This window comes from Myxocyprinus asiaticus, chromosome 15 (genome assembly GCF_019703515.2).
Source record: "Myxocyprinus asiaticus isolate MX2 ecotype Aquarium Trade chromosome 15, UBuf_Myxa_2, whole genome shotgun sequence".
Classification (NCBI taxonomy): Eukaryota; Metazoa; Chordata; class Actinopteri; order Cypriniformes; family Catostomidae; genus Myxocyprinus; species Myxocyprinus asiaticus.
This window is the reverse complement of record NC_059358.1, coordinates 20,882,903-20,900,042: the sequence shown is the minus strand read 5'-3', so window position 1 is coordinate 20,900,042 and position 17,140 is coordinate 20,882,903. Positions and strand designations below refer to the sequence as shown.

The window sequence follows — 17,140 nt, the reverse complement described above, 5'->3', positions numbered from 1 at the left end:
TGGTTACTGATGTAACCTCTGTTCCCTGATGGAGGGAACGAGATGTTGTGTCGATGTAATGACACTAGGGGTCCGTTCTTGAGAGCCCCAATCACCTGTGCTTAAAATAGAAAAGGCCAATGAGAATTGGTGAGTGTAATTTGCATGCCACCCTCCGCCCCGGACATACGGGTATAAAAGGAGATGGCATGCACCACTCAATCAGATTTATGCTAAGGAGCCGATAGAGAGTCCCGGTTCAGCACTGCGGCAGGAGGGACACAATGTCTCGTTCCCTCCATCAGGGAACAGAGGTTACATCAGTAACCAAGACATTCCCTGTCTGCCACTCACTCAACGTTGTGTCAATGTAGTGACACTAGGGGTTCCTATAGGAAACGCCACAGGTGCTGAACCGCATCACGAGGTACGGAAGCGTGGACACGGGCAAGCTGCTGCGTGCCTCGCAGCAAGCACTCAACCACATCGTGACCTTCCAGCGAGTTAGGTAAGGCGTCTCCCTAGTCCCGTTAAGGGGGGAGGAGGCACTTACCCAAGGAGGCTACCGGCGGAGCCTTTCCTGATTTGCTGTTAAGCAATTTCCTGCCAAGCACTTTCTAGTATAGCACTGGGAAGTGCTCTTCCCTCTCCAGGAGGGAGGGCACTACGGAGACCACATCCTACCAGAGGGAGGTTAACATGTGGAGAATTCTTCACATGGACTTACCAGCGGGGAAGTTCACATACGGAATGATACCACTGAAGGACCCTATCTACAGAGAGGGTACGCAGCAACAGTGGCCGAGGCAGAGAAAGCTCTGGCGAGGGGAAACACAGTGTTCACCTATGGGGAGACCGAACAGTGGAAACTCATCATACGGGATTACCAAGGGGAATCACCACGTATGGAGCACTGAGCCCGAGCACATGGGCTCACCTGAAAAGGGGAATACCACGAGGACTGGGCCTGGTGCCGTAACTCCTCTGCCGAGTTCGTCACCGAACAGTGCTTAAGAATTAAAGAGGCATCCAGGGTTCACCGGATACGGGGAACTGTTGTGGACAAAAGGTGCACATTATCACCTATGAAAAAGGGGAAAGGCACAATGCAAGCAGTACACCCAACCGGCCGACCAGCCTACCTGCTGTTACCGTGTAACACTTGGGTCGAAACCGGCTCTATGCGTAGGTTGTAAAACCTGGGTGTAGCCCAACCCACAGCTCTGCATATGTCTGCTAGAGAGGCCCCCCTTGCCAGTGCCCAGGAGGACGCAACACCTGTAATGGAGTGCGCCCGGACTCCCAAGGGGCATGGCAATTCCTGCGAGGTATGCGAGGAAAATGGCATCCACAATCCAATGGGCCAGCCTCTGATAGGAGACAGCTTTCCCCTTCTGCTTCCCTCCAAAACAGACAAAGAGCTGCTCCAAGCATCTAAAGCTCTGCGTGTGGTCCAGATAGATGCGCAGGGCATGAACTGGACACAGCAACGACAAGGCCGGGTTTTTGTCCTCTGAAGGGAGCACTTGCAGGGTCACCACCTGGTCCCGAAAGGGAGTGGTGAGAACTTTGGGCATGTAACCAGGCCGGGGTCTCAAGATCACGTGAGAGTGTGCCGGCCCGAACTCCAGGCATTCACTGGTGACAGAGAGCACCTGCATGTCCCCCACCCTCTTTATGGAAGTGAGCGCCACCAGGAGGGCCGTCTTCAGAGACAAAGTGCTGAGCTCTGCCTGCTCCAGGGGCTCAAAGGGGACTCTCTGTAGGGCAGGTAGGACCACAGAGAGATCCCAAGCGGGAATCAGGTGCGGTCTAGGAGGATTCAACCTCCTCGCACCCTTGAGGAACCTGTTGATCAGGTCACGCTCCCGTCCAGTGTATCATGGTATGCTACTATGGCAGCCACATACACTCTCCAGCCCTTCCTGAAGCAGAGACAGCACAGACCCAACGTCGCATCTCTGTGGGTCTTCCCCAAGGGAAGAACACCAGTTCGAGAAGAGATGCCACTTCAAGGCATACAGCCACCTCGTAGAGGGGGCTCTGGCCTGAGTGATCGTATTTATTACACTTCTGTTGAGGAAGGATCGATACGTGAAAGTACGCGTCCTTCAGGTCGATGGCCGTGAACCAATCCTGATTTCGTGCTGACCCCAGGATGCGCTTCTGTGTTAACATCCTGAACGGAAGCCTGTGTAAGGCTTTGTTCAAGGCATGCAGATCCAAGATTGGGCATGACCTTCCCCCTCTCTTGGGCACTATGAAATAAGGGCTGTAAAATCCCTTGCGCAACTTGGCTACGGGGACGGGCTCTATTGATACCTTCACCCGGAGGATGGAGGCACCCTCGCCCCGCACCGTAGTGGAGAGGATGCCACTCAACCTGGGCGGGCATCTGGAGAACTGGATCACGTAGCTGAGGTGAATCATCCTGATGAGCCACCACGAGGGGATGGAGAGCGCTAACCAGGCCTCCAGCCTCTGCGACAGCGGCACCAAGGGGATGACTGGACTTACCGTGCCCGGGCAGGGTGGTTCGCGGCAAGGCAGATCAGGCACCCCAGCTCGGAAGACAGCCCAGGGGGGACGTGCTGCTCCGCAAGCCCGCATCGGTGGGCGGTTACTGGGGCGGGTGAGCGACCCCAGAGACCAGCACACTTACCTGTTCGCCGGCTGTGTCTCGACAGAGAACGAGGGAACGGGAGGTACTTGCTTTCGCCTGATTGACCGGAAAGACTTCCACCGCCTGGCCGTCGCGAGTGCGCTGGCCCAGGGAATGAGGAAACTGCTCTTTTATTGACCATGTGGGTGCCGAGGCCCAGAGGGAACTTGGCGATGGAATACTCACCATGCACTGGCCCAAGGGCAATGGTGGGGCTGGAGAGATCACCCGGGCTAGACTGGTCAGAAGTAGTTGCCTCATCCCTGGGCTGCCCGTATCAGGACTGCCTCGAAGTCCATCTGTGGTTCTTGGGGGCCGGCTGACAGGCAGGTGGAGCCGACTTGCCATGGGAGGATTTCTTTCTCTGAGGCCGGCGTACAGGCTCTGATGGTACAGGAGCCGGGGCCGGCACCGCAGGGGAACGGCTCTGGAAAGAAGCGTACATGGCATGGGACTTCATAGGCCTGAAGGCGGCCGAGTTGTGATGTGCTTAATCCCTCGGTCTGCTTCCTTACTGTCGAGAACTGATGGGCGAAATCCTCGACAGTGTCACCAAAAAGCCCCCCTTGGGAGATGGGCACATCGAGAAAGCGGACTTTCTCAGCATCACGCATCTCCACAAGGTTGAGCCACAGGTGCCGCTCTTGGACCACAAGAGTGTACATCGTTTGGCCCAGGGCGTGTGAGTCGCGCTCTGAGCCCAGAAACCAATCATCCAGCCGCGAATGCTCAGGGCAGGGTGGAGGGTTCCACTTTAGCCCGATGTTCGCAGCCGCCCGGGCAAGCACGGCTGCCAACTCAGCATCTGCATCATCCTGTGCTCTACCGTCTGTGGGCGGGAGCTCAGAAGATTCACCCACTTCCGATAGCAGAAGCCCACCCTCCGATGCTGTGACCGAAAGCTCATCCTCGTCGCGAGCTGCGAACGACACATTAAACCCTCAGGGGCTGAGCCAGCGGAAATGCTCCCATGTCTAGGACGGACCAGGTTGGGGAGCAGCCGCGGTGGTTCCTTGCTTTGTGAAGAAGGAAGTGAGCCACGACCGCAACGTTCTCATGGGCATGTTCTCGCAATGAGAACGCGACCCTTCCATGAAAGCTGCCTCGACATGCTGGCGCCCCAAGCACTCGAGACAGATTTCATGGCTGTCCGGAGAGGAGAGATAACATCCAGTAGCGCAAATGCAGAAGGACATCTTTAAAAAGACGGCAAGCGTTTGCGCAAGCTCTTTTAGAAGGAAATATACTCTTTTGAATATACTCTTTTAGCACCTGTAGACTCAGCCGCTGAAGCGCCCAGGGGAAGCACAACACTCAACCGTGCGATGGTGACCGCTGATATGTGCCGTAAAATCCAGCAGCGTGCACAAACAAGCATGCATTCGGCTCCGAAGAAAAAATCTGAATGAGTGGTGCACGCCATCTCCTTTTATACCCGCGGAGAGTGGCGTGCAAATTCCACTCGCCAGTTCTCATTGGCCTTTTCTATTTTAAGCAAAGGTGATTGGTGCTCTCAAGATCAAACCCCTAGTGTCACTACATCGACACAACATCGAGTGAGTGACAGACAGGGAACGGAAGCCCAAACTACAGCCAACAGGTCTGGAAAAACACAAGACCCGTGGTAGGGCAAAACAACAAACATGAACAAACTAGACTAAATAACAAAACCAGGGAAAAACTAAACAGGGTGTACTGGGACAGAATCTGGCAGAGAAACCAGAAAACAGAACTAAACTAACAGGAAGCAGCAAAAACAACAATGATCCGACACAGACAAGAAAAGGGAAGGAAATAAGGATGGTAATGAGGAGAGGTAGGTGAAACTGATAAACAGATAATGAGGCAAACGTGGGGGAGGGTTTAAAACACAAAGCTAAGTGCACTCACACAATACTAGTGTCAGGATCCAGCCACAAATCTATAAACCAGTCCAACAGAAGTGGCAGGATCCTGACACAAGAAACACAACATTGAGACAACACAGAAAAATAGGTGAAAGGATCCCAACACAATAAAAACTCAACCAAAGTGTCGGGATCCTAACAGTGAGCACATAATTTGAAAATAATATTTATTTTTGCAATTCCATCTGGTGACAATTGTGGCACAGAAATAACACACTTCAGTGTCCTTTTTTATTACTTAAATCTTTGTATTTGCAGTTGCTTATATTTTTAATATTTTGATATGAGGGAACCTTTGTGTCATCATCAGAGAATATCAGGATAAAAAAAATGTTAAGTCTGGATCTGCAGTACAAAACTGTATTTTCAGTTTCATTCTGGAGTTCATACATTCTAGTAATGTTACAGTGGACCTTATCAGCTATTTATTTTTCTAAACTAAAATCACTAATCACACACACACACACACACACACACACACACACACACACACACACAAATATATATATATATATAATATATAATAAAATGTAAAATAGTTGAATAATATCAGTACAAATTTCACATATATATATATATTTGTGAAATATTTACTGTTATTATTAAACTATTTAAAATTGTATTTAGCTTACAATGAAGTTGATTTGTTGGGACAGAATTTGGACAAAATGTCTCAATGCTACTGAGAGCTAATCAGCCAGGCTCTCAAAAAAAAAGCTGTTCAGTAATCTATGAAAAAATTAGAAAAATGATGTCAATCTCTAAGCATGTTTAAGTGTGTATGACATTCATATCTATCAGAAAGACTTTAGGTGCTGATTGCACTTAGATCTCTGTAGAATGGAGAAGTGCTTTTATATATCCAATAAAAACTGTTGCCCTTTTATTTATTTTTTACATTTTAATAACTACTCTGGATGCTTGCAGAGTTATATCCTGTTATTCTGTATACAGTCAATGAATGGACTGGAAGCACAGAATGTTCTAAACTCTTTTACTGCCTTTGAAATGACATCTGAAAGGGGAAGGAGTCCCACTTCATGTTTTACTTTCATCCTTTTATAAAGATAATGTAATCTATTTCAATTTAATGATCGATGATACTGTCATACTGTGCTGGTTTGCACAGATGGGTCTATGAAGGACTGATTCAATTCAGTGCACAATGGGTACAATCTGTCCACTGCCCATCATTTCAAACAACTTTATCAAACTTCTGTTTTCTTTTTCTTTTTCTTTAATATAATATAATAGTATAGAATAGAATAGAATATTGTATTATAGTATAGTATATTTATATAAGATTTGATAAAAAAAAATTAAAAAAAAGTGTTTTATCAAAATATATCCTTAATATCCAGAGTCTTTACAAAATATTGTGACAGTAGAAGTGTGACATTAAAACATCATATTTTTTGAAAGAGACAGAGAGAGGGGAAAAGAGAGACCAAGAGAGATAATGGTGTTTGAATGAAATGTCTCTGCAGTGTCCCTGTTTCATGCTGTTTCATCTTAATTGTTCTGTTACTTTCGACTAACTGAATGGACAGAACTGACTAATCTGTTTTCATTCTCTCTTTTAAATTAATCTTGTACTTTTTTCAATAGAGGACTTTTTCTTACCTTTTAGAAATCTTAGTGCTAAGCCCACTTACATCATACCCATTATGATACAAAGATACCCGTACACCATATCCATTATGAAAGATGTATTTGTCTTATGCAACTGTTCAAAGATTTTTTTTCTTTTTTCTTTCTTTTTTTTTACTGCTTTCAGCATCATTCTGCCATGTATGTTGTTTTTAAAGCTGGCATGTGTTACTCAAGTAGTTTCCTGTGCTACCTGCTGAGGTAATCAGCAGGCTACAATAAATGAATTGTCTTCAGCTCAGCAAATGTTTCAGACTAACATTACACTTCACTCTTATTTTCATTATATGATGCATTTTTTCTCTTTAGCACAATACCAGTGACACCTGGAGAAAACATGAGAGAGAGTGTTACACACTCCCTCTGTCTATCAATTTTTCTTTTACTCACTTTTTTTCTGTGTTTGTAATGGAAAATTTATGAGCAGAAATGTCTTCTGGTTTAATATCCTCTAAAATTGAGTCTGTATTTCCCTGGAGAGCATGTTAGATAGAGATGTTAAGTGCCGATGTTCAGAGGTTTCTTCTCCCCTTCACCCTTCTTTCTATTCTATATGTGCCAAAAAAGTATAATAATAATGAATATTCATGAATATAATTTACTCAACATGGGCAGTGCTAAAAACTGCTGATCCTGGTTTACTAATTCGGTTCATACGTGTATCCATAGCTATGTATTAAACTTATTCTCATCACCTAATAATGTGAGGAGGACTCTCTCTCTCTCTCTCTCTCTCTCTCTCTCTCTCTCTCTCTCTCTCTCTTGTTCTCTCTCCAGAATGGCTTTGACATTTTCAGTTTGATAATGGTTAAGCTTTTCATATCAGTCTAAATGTCACTGTGTGTTACCTCTGAGCTTGGCTCTGTAGCCAATTTACAGAGGTGAGTGACCTCCACAGGAAATTACAGCCCGCACCTGACCCTCATCGGAGATGAAACCATTGGGCACAACCGGAAGCTTTTAAGAGAAGCAATCAGATTTGATCAAACACTCACATACACACATTGTTTATGGATTGATGTGCCATGATTATATCGTTATGGTTGTTTAGTCATAGTGTGGCATAGTGATTGATACACAGTTTGAATGTGTGCAGTGCACAATCACATTTAACAGTTATAACTCACTAATTGTTTGAACAATTCAGCAGGTTTTCATCAAAAGTATTTGTGGTGCGTTGTTACGGTATATACAAAGGTTATTTAGCTAACAACAGTTAAAGCTGTAGTGTGTCATTTCTGTGCTGTCAGCATCACCAAATGGAAATGCAAAAATAATGATTGTTTTCAAATTGGTTTCCCAAACATTCCTTCCATTGGTTGGAAAAACAGACTGGTGTCAAACAATCTAAGCAATGTTTTGATAGTGCCACAGAGCCACAGTGTTCACACTTTTCAGGAAAATCAGCCTATGAATGGCTTACTTATTGTACAATCTGCCTATTTAGCAGGAATAGGAGAAAGTATTTTAAACACACATAAAATTATACAGTTCAGCTGTAAAACTCATCACAACACTCAGCTGTATGTGACAGTCAGGTAGCTCATGAACCTCGTGAAGTCTGTAATGCACTTTATCACAGCTAATGTTTGTGTCAGGCCTTTGGTGTTCGAGTGTGAATTAGATGTAGCGAGGTCTGTAACACTCTTTCTATGTTTTCTCCAGGTGTCACTGGTATTGTGCAAATTGATGAGAATGGAGACAGAGAGACCGATTTTGCCCTGTGGGACATGACTGAAACCAACTATGGCAACTTTCAGGCCAGTGAGATCCACAAATGCACACATACACATATCTGTTTCACTATATTTGTGAGGACATATCACAGATGCCGTGGTTTTTATACATAATGATATCCTAACCCTACCCCTTAACCTAACCCTCACACCTAGAAAAATATATTTGGTCAATTTATGAGCCTTTTTAACTAGAACTAGTCAGTTTTTCACTACATGTCTTATTTCACATAAACACATCTTTGTTTTTTTATCATTGCGGGGACTTTCCATTGACCTTTATTTTATTATTTTTATTATTATTATTATTATTATTATTGTTTTTTTTATTTTTTTTTTTTAGGTAATTATATTCATAGATAATTATATTAATGGTGTTATACATATAGTTCAAAATGAGTGGATGAAATGTCATCTCACTTTTCTACAGCTGCAAGTGAGGCTTTGTTATGGCTCATGAAATATTAGTAGCATAAATTTAAAATCAGAGCAACGTGCACACACATTTACACACACAGACACAAACGTTCTTTTCTGAAAGACACTTGATTGGTAATTTGGAGGCCAAGTTGTTTGAAGGTTAATTATAGAATACATATTCAGTCAGCGGAGTGTTTTATATATGCGTGTGTGAGCGTGTGAGCGTGTGCATAAATGCTGAATAGATATTAAAGAACTCAGCTGGTATCTGAATGAAGCTCGTCCTCTGCCATCTTTTCCTAAAGTATGGCAATTTTAATTTTAATCTGTAATACCTAGAGAAAGCTATCAGTTTGCATTCCCATTTATTTATTTCAATGGCAGCTGCTTGCCTAGCAAATTAATTCTGCCATTTGTTCTCATGGGCATTAAGTTTCACATACAGTTTTTTTAAGCCAGTCATCTTAGCCATAAATGGCATGTGGCTAATTACGCTGTAGATACAGGAAAATTATGTTATGAATGAGCTGATTGGCTGATGGCACCACAAGAACGCTCACAGTCCCAAGCTCTTCACTAGCAACTGTCCTGAGCTGTGACGTCAAGTTGATATCATGCTTTTAAGAGCCTCCATAAAAAAATATTTATTTGCAGTTTGTACTGTGTGTTGCTTGAATACACAGTTACTTTTTAGTGCCTGTTAATAGAGAAAGCTTTATGCCTGAATATTATGTAGTTATGGCATCTACAGTACCAGCAGGGGTTGATTTAGAATTTATTGGACACTATTGTGAATATTAGTCCTCTTATCTTTTACTTTGTGCAGATTGTGGCAGTGTATAATGGCACACAGAAGCAGATGAAGATTCAGCCGGGGATAACCATCCAGTGGCCAGGGGGCGACATTCCTTTGGATGTGCCCTTCTGCGGGTTTAAGAATGATAACCCTGCCTGTCGTGCACGTGGGTATTGTTCACTTGTTGTACAGTTACCAAGGCCCAGCTACTTAATACTTCTCACTCTCTTTCTCTTTCACACTTTCTTTAGGAACTATTGCAATGCACCACATGATTTCCATTGTAATCTTCTTCATCCTCATCATCATCTTCACTGTGATGGTGTTTATATACAGGTGAGAGCGAGCAATAATATTTCAATTAATTTTATAATTGATTATTTATAATTTTAATATATTGTTTTTGATGTATGGTAATTGAAAAACAACCAAATATTTTTTTTTTCTGTTCTCTTTATGGCATCACTCTTTAACAAACATGGCTACTTCTAAGTGGTCATAAACACATACAAACATAAATATACAGTATATACAGTATATATGAATGTTTATATATGCACACAGAAAGCTGAAGCTGGAGAAGGAGTTGGTTGCTCAGTTATGGAGGATCTCTTGGGAGGACATTCAGATGAGCAACCTGGAAAAGGCCATGAGGAGCACTGGCAGCAAACTCACACTATCTCTGGTAACACACAAACACATAGATACATGCACACACATATTGGGGCTCTAAATGAAGGTTTAGGGGTAGCATTTTCATTTAATACTGTTAATCACATTGCACACATACAGTATATAAAGAGTATGTTAATTAATTTGATAAGGGGGATGGGGGGGTGGGTGGTTTTAGCCTCAGCTTTCTGTTCTTGGCTGACAGAATTGGAACCCAATGAGGTCTTATACTGTTGTAGCCCATCCGCCTCAAGGTTCGAAGTGTTGTGCCTACTGAGATGCTATTCTGCTCACTACAATTGTACAGAGTGGTTATCTGAGTTACCATAGCCTTTCTGTCAGCTCGAACCAGTCTGGCCAGTCTCTGTTGACCTCTCATGAACAAAGCGTTTCTGTCCACAGAACTGCTGCTCACTGGATGTTTTTTGTTTTTGGCACCATTATGAGTAAACTCTAGATACTGTTGTGTGTGAAAATCCCGTAAATCAGCAGATACAGAAACACTTGAACCAGCCTGTCTGGCACCAACAATCATGCTATGATCGAAATCACTGAGATGTTTTCAAATTATTTCCCCATTCTGATGGTTGATGAGAACATTAACTGAAGCTCCTGACCTGTATCCGTGTGATCTTTTATGTTGCACTGCTGCAACACGATTGGCTGATTAGATAATCGCATTAATAAGTAGGTGTACAAGTGTACTTCATAAAGTGATCACTGAGTGTATGTTTACCTTTATCTCATTCAAGGATTATATGGAATTCATGAATTTGTAGATGCTTTTGTACAATTCTCCTCTCAGCTCCTCTTCTCTCCAGCTTTCTTCCATTTAATTTTCAATTTATCATAGTCATTTTCATAGATACTCTTTCTCGCTCACTCTGTCTCTACAGAGAGGTTCAAACTATGGATCACTGGTGACTGGTGATGGAAATTTCCAGGTGTTTGCTAAGACTAGCAACTTTAAGGTATTTAACACACTGATTCTGTGATCTATTTCGATCTACTGCCATGGTTTAAAGTTTACATGCATACATGTTGGGCACTTCAAAATGCAAAAAAGCTAAACCTCATGAAACATGTATACTTGTTTACTGTATGTGTGTGCTCTTATTTCTTCCCCAGGGCAACATTGTGGCAATTAAATATATCAACAGGAAGCGCATCGAGTTAACGAGGAAAGTGTTGTTTGAACTGAAACACGTGAGTGTGTGATGCGCTTCATTTGCGGAATGGGTTAATCTGCTTGTCTAGTTATAATCATAATAAATAAGTTCACAAACTAATGATAAGTTAAAAACAATTATATAAATATTTGTCAGGACACACTGTAAATAATGGTGTTCATGTGTTCTTCAGATGAGAGATGTGCAGAATGAGCATTTGACACGTTTTATCGGCGCCTGCATCGACCCACCCAATATCTGCATTGTCACAGAATACTGTCCTCGAGGCAGCCTGCAGGTTACACACATACACTTGTTTGTTTTCTATCATAGTGGAGACTTTTCCTTCTATAGTTTTTATACTCATCTAATGATATGTTTGGTCCCCAACCCTACTCCTTCCACTGAACCTAACCCTTACTGAAAACCTTTTTGCACATGGGGAATTTTGTTCCCCATTATGTAGGCAAATCCTGACCCTCAACACAAAAACAACACAATCCCTCAATAAACATTCAGTCTCACTCACAAAGGATATACACACATATAGAATCACAGTCTCTCTCACACACACACATATTCAGATACACACTCATAGACAAATGTGCAGCATACACACACATTGTAACTATGGAAGATCCCAGGAGGGCTTTTGTATGGTTGTACTGTATGGTTGGTGTTTTGCCAAGCATTATAACATACCCCGGGTCTTTAGCAACCAGTCATGTATATCTATCACAAATGGATCTACAAAATTCCCAGATAGTGTCAAAACATTTTTTAACACAATTATAAAATAATAGAATTGAATGTATTCTGATATATTTTGACGTTTCATTTTTCATACAGTATATCAAAGAGATAATGCAACAAATACAGAACAGGATTCATTACTTCCACATTGAAATTTCATGAGACGAAACTGGCTGTCAAACACATACTGACCTACACATAACACATAAGCTATACATATGTATTTTCTCAGGCACTTTTTTAGTCTAAATAGATGTACAACTTACATAATTTCAGTACTCCCAAATGACAATAGCCAAATTATACTGTTCATGTGTTACACGTGCTATAGTTTACTTCTTCATCAAATGTGAATCAAGTCAATCACTGAGACATCAGCACCACCTTGAGTAAGAAATAGCATGTATTGTATGATATGTATGTGTCCACGCATATGGAATACTGATAATTCACTATGTAGTAGCCATTTGTATGAATATAGTACTCATTTGTCTTGTAATAAACAAAGAAATATATATTGTGTGATTGTACATTTATATAGATATGAAATAATCATAAAAATATGACTCATGGAAGTGCAAAAAAAAGAGACACTATTACATATCTTGGGACTTTAATGACCCCATACACTTTTGGTATTTGTTTTTTTTTTTTTTTTTTAAGCTGTTATAAAAATATTTGATATTTATATATTTATAATATTTTTGTACAATGTTTTATATATCATATTGTTTTGGGGGGAGGGGGGTTTTGTATTGGTTTTTTTTTTGTTTGTTTTTTGTTTTGTTTTTTTTTTGTTTTTTCTTTTGTTTTTTGCAATTTTGCCATTATCTTTTTGTTACACTATTCAGAAGAGAAAAGTTGAGGAATACTAAAGAGGTGTAAGGCATTACTCCACAAAAATAACGGGGTATAGGGGGTGGAATGAGGTCCTGGGTCACTAAAGACCCGAGGTATGCATTAATAGGTTAAATGTGCTGAATCTAAAATTACCAGCCTAAGCAAAGAATACATGGGGACCGACAAATGTTTAGATTTAAGCACTTATCTATATGATTTTTCTGTATCTGTGTACAGGACATCTTGGAGAATGAAAGCATCACACTAGACTGGATGTTCAAATATTCTTTGATCAGTGACATAGTGAAGGTACAAAGTCTTCAGCCTTTTCTGTTTTTTACTTGGGAAATACACCTTATTTATTTTGAGAGTACTTTTGTGATACATTTTTCTCTGAGCTCCATTCCTGCCCTCTTGCTTTCTTTTTCATACTCTTATTTTCTATTAATTATAACTCTCTCTCTTTCTCTCTCCTCAGGGCATGGCTTTCCTCCATAACAGTGTGATTGTATCCCATGGCAACCTGAAGTCATCTAACTGTGTGGTAGACAATCGTTTTGTGCTCAAGATCACAGACTATGGGCTGTCCAGCATCAGGACGGAGTCAGACACAGAGGACGCACACTCTTATTATGCACGTCAGTCACGTGACCTTTCGCCCTGCTTTGTCGCTTCACATTGAAAAATCAGTCATACTGACTGAAATGGTTGAAGGTGAAATAAGGGACTAGTCCTCAAACACTCCATCTACCGTTGTTTTGTCCAACCCCAAACTGATGGCATTGGTTGGACCAGTGTTGCTCTGTCAGACTGGCCGGGATTGCCAAACAAACAGACTAATGTTTTGAAAGCACCATAGAGCCACAATAGTTACTTTTTTAAGAGCTATCAGCCTATGAATGGCTTATGTATAGTTGTCTGAACATATTAAGCTGGTATTAGAGAAACTATTTTCACATCTAATAAATGACTCACTTCACCTTAATGGGAAATGAAAATTCTCTCATTATATACTCACCCTCATGATATCCCAGGTATGTATGACTTTCTCTCTTAACCAAAACACATTTGAAGCAAATTAGAAAAATATCTCTGCTCAGTTGGTCCTTAAAATGCAAGTGGATGGTGATCTGATTTTTGAAGCTCCAGAAATCACAGACAGTCAGCATAAACTTCACAGATACGACTCCAGCGGTTAAATCAATATGTTCTAAAGCGATACGATCGCTTCTGGTGCGGAAAATATCAATATTTAAGTACTTTTTAACTCTAAATCATCGCTTCCGTTAAGCTTCACGAGAGGGTGGAGATCACGCGGTCTCTCGTGTGATGTATTACTGTTGCAATGATATGGACATAATCTCAAGTTCTCTACTTGGTTGAGACTTCCAGGATAAGCACACAAATGCACCATTGTGATTAAAGAATCAGACAAATACAAATCTAAACCAAAACCAACCAAGCTACTGTATGGCTGTGACTCATGTGCCTCAGTTCTCGCATGTTTCAAAAGCCAGTGCGATTATGTCACACGCTCTTACCGCTGCAGAACGGAAGCATGATTTAGAGTTAAAAAAAAAAATTTTCTTTTCACTCCAAAAGTGATCATGTCACTTTAGAAGACATTCATTTAACAGCTGGAGTCATACGGATGACGTTTATGCTGACTGTCTGTGATTTTTGGAGCTTGAAATGTGAAATCACCATCCACTTGCATTTTAAGGACCTACTGAGCTAAGATATTTTTCTTATTTTCTTCAAATGTGTTCTGCTGAAGAAAGAAAGTCATACACACCTGGGATATCATGAGAGTGAGTAAATAATGAGAGAATTTTAATTTTTGTGTGAACTATCCCTTTAAAGATTTCCACATCTAGTTTCGATGCCCAGTTTAAACTCATGCTCATGCACACTTTCAAACACAGAAACAACCCTCAGTCACCATCTTGCTGTTCACTCTCAGTCCCCTGTCTGTCTGCATTTGCTTTTGTATAGGTAAGCTGTGGATGGCTCCAGAGCTGTTGAGGTTGGAGAGCTTTTCTCCAGGCGGCACACAGAAGGGGGATGTCTATAGTTTTGGCATCATCCTCCAGGAGGTGGCGTTACGCAGAGGAGTCTTTTACCTGGAGGGTGACTTGCTTAGCCCCAAAGGTAAAAGATCAAATTCTGCTGACTCCTGTGCATAAACCTAAACCTTTATCCTAAACCTAAATCTGCCCTTTGATCCTAAGTCTGTTTTTGACCTATAACCCTGAACCTAAAAGCCAAAACTTCAGTTTTTTCTGAAGAAAAATTTCAGAGCCTGGTTTGATGTATTGTCTATTTGAATTAATTGGCATCTCTATGAGATTTAGGGTCTGAAAAGTTTGGGGTTAAATTTCAGTATCTGGCTGAGTGCAGTGCAAAGAGATTGTCCTTCTGAAAAAAAGAAATTGCATAATTTGTGACCATCATGATACAAATGCTTTTTCACAGCATGGGATGCTAGTGTACCGGTGTTTCAATAAGGTGGTGTTTCAATATGGCTATCAAACCATCTCAAACTTGTATAAACCAGCCAGGACCGTCATGACGATTCATGCTTGTCAAAGCTGGGGCTGGATTTACAAAAATCTTCAGAAGAAAAACGTTAAGAATGTTCTTAGGATAAATTATAAGAAGTTATAATTATAAAAATACAAAATATTCTTTCTAATCATAAATTATAATTTGATTATTATTATAATAGTATTATACTGATGTTATAATACATATTATTATCATATTAATTATAATTATATTTTATAATTATAAATTATTAGAATATAATTATAAGAAAACAAAATATTCTTATATTTTTCTTAAGTTAGAAAATAAGAAGAAAATAGTAGTTAAGAAGAATTTTATTGTTTTAATTATATATTTCGTAAATGTTGCCACTGGTCTTTTCAGCAGGGTGGAAAACGTGTTTTCTGTCATTTCCCAAAATGCTTTAAAATATTGGTGCATGACTCTGCTCTCAGTGAAACTCACACAAATTACCCTCAAGAGTCTTGGCATTGACAGGGAACGAAAGACACTAATGAATCAGGTACTTCAGAGAGGTCAACAGATTCACTTACACAGACAGACACCATTCACAGGTGTGCCGTGTGTGTGCATACAGTTATATAAACATATTCTCTTTCTCCCATACACACATCAAAAATCCTTAAAACATACAGTATGTACTGTATGCACAAGAACACATGCCCTCACAAACACCATCCTTTGCACTCCAAACTCACAGAGTTTGTCTGAAGAGGAACACACTTGACATTATCTTGCCACCCCTGAACACACACTCACGCATACATAACGTCCCCTGTTTTTATTTCTCTTGCTTGTGGAGAACCACCCTCACAGGGTGAAGAGCTCGTCTTGCCATCTCTGCTCTGTACATTCAACCACTTTTAAGTTATTATGTGCCTTTATAAACATACTTACAGATTATTATTTTTGCCAAACATTTGCTTCTTGATGCCACTTGATTATGCTGGGTTCTTGATTACTATAAATTATGAAAATCATGACACATTTCTGCTTCTGATGCAGCCAGCAACTGCATTTATAATTTGAGATCAAATTAAATGAAAGGAAAGTTGTATAAATCACTGTCACTTTGTATCAAATTCAGAGACACTAAATGACACACCAGTTCTTTTTCACAAATACTCATATTCACTTGTCTCTTTCACTCTGTTTCACTCTGTCTCCTTTACTTTCCTAATCTTATTAATGGGCTTAATCAAGTGATATAGAATACAGAAAAGAAAGATATGGGTCTTTATATGTGTATGTTTATGTGTGTTTGTACGTGATGAACAGAGGGTATGTTGTCAATGCCCCTGGAACTCATGAGGTTATCACAATAATCAGAACTGACACAGGAGAGAGATCAGAATCAGAATCAGAATCAGAATCAACTTTATTGCCAAGTATACGTACACATACAAGGAATTTGTCTTGGTGACAGGAGCTTCCAGTGTACAACAATACAAAAACAGCAGCAAGACATAGATAATAATAAAAAAAATAAAAAATAATTATACACATACATACATACACACACAGACACACACATACATACATACACACATACACATACGTAGTGCAAATATAATACAAATCTGTTATCTGTTATGTACAGTGCAAATACAATCTGTTATGTACATTGCAAATGTTTTTTTTGTTTGTTTTTTAGTTTTTTTTTTGATAGGTTATCTATTTTTTTTATTTTATTTTTATAGGTTATCTATTTGATAGGTTGTCTAGGTTATCTATTATATATATATAGATTGATAGAAAGATCATATCAATCTCCACCAGTTTACCTACATTTGGTCACCTTGGTAATGAGATTGCCAAGATTACAGTTCTGAACTGGTGAACCAATCAACTTTGTGTGTGTGTGTTCAACCAATTAACCAACACATGTACAAAAACACAATTTTGTGTAGCAGTAAAGACAGCTGAGATTTTGAAGAGCTTTCAGGATGTTTAGTCATGATCTAGATTGTCCATGAAATGCCTCAGCA

The 17,140-nt window shown here is 40.6% G+C and overlaps 1 protein-coding gene across 1 annotated transcript in view; it reads left to right on the top strand.

Moving 5' to 3' along the window:
- The window catches only part of LOC127453069 (atrial natriuretic peptide receptor 1-like), a 58,531-nt gene that overhangs the window by 35,414 nt on the left and 5,977 nt on the right, over positions 1-17,140 (top strand). The window contains exons 6-15 of the mRNA XM_051719088.1: positions 7,864-7,958; positions 9,181-9,316; positions 9,402-9,486; positions 9,715-9,835; positions 10,719-10,793; positions 10,951-11,028; positions 11,185-11,289; positions 12,822-12,893; positions 13,063-13,222; positions 14,580-14,735. Coding sequence (XP_051575048.1) covers positions 7,864-7,958; positions 9,181-9,316; positions 9,402-9,486; positions 9,715-9,835; positions 10,719-10,793; positions 10,951-11,028; positions 11,185-11,289; positions 12,822-12,893; positions 13,063-13,222; positions 14,580-14,735 — 1,083 coding nt within the window. The remainder of the gene's footprint in view (positions 1-7,863; positions 7,959-9,180; positions 9,317-9,401; positions 9,487-9,714; positions 9,836-10,718; positions 10,794-10,950; positions 11,029-11,184; positions 11,290-12,821; positions 12,894-13,062; positions 13,223-14,579; positions 14,736-17,140) is intronic.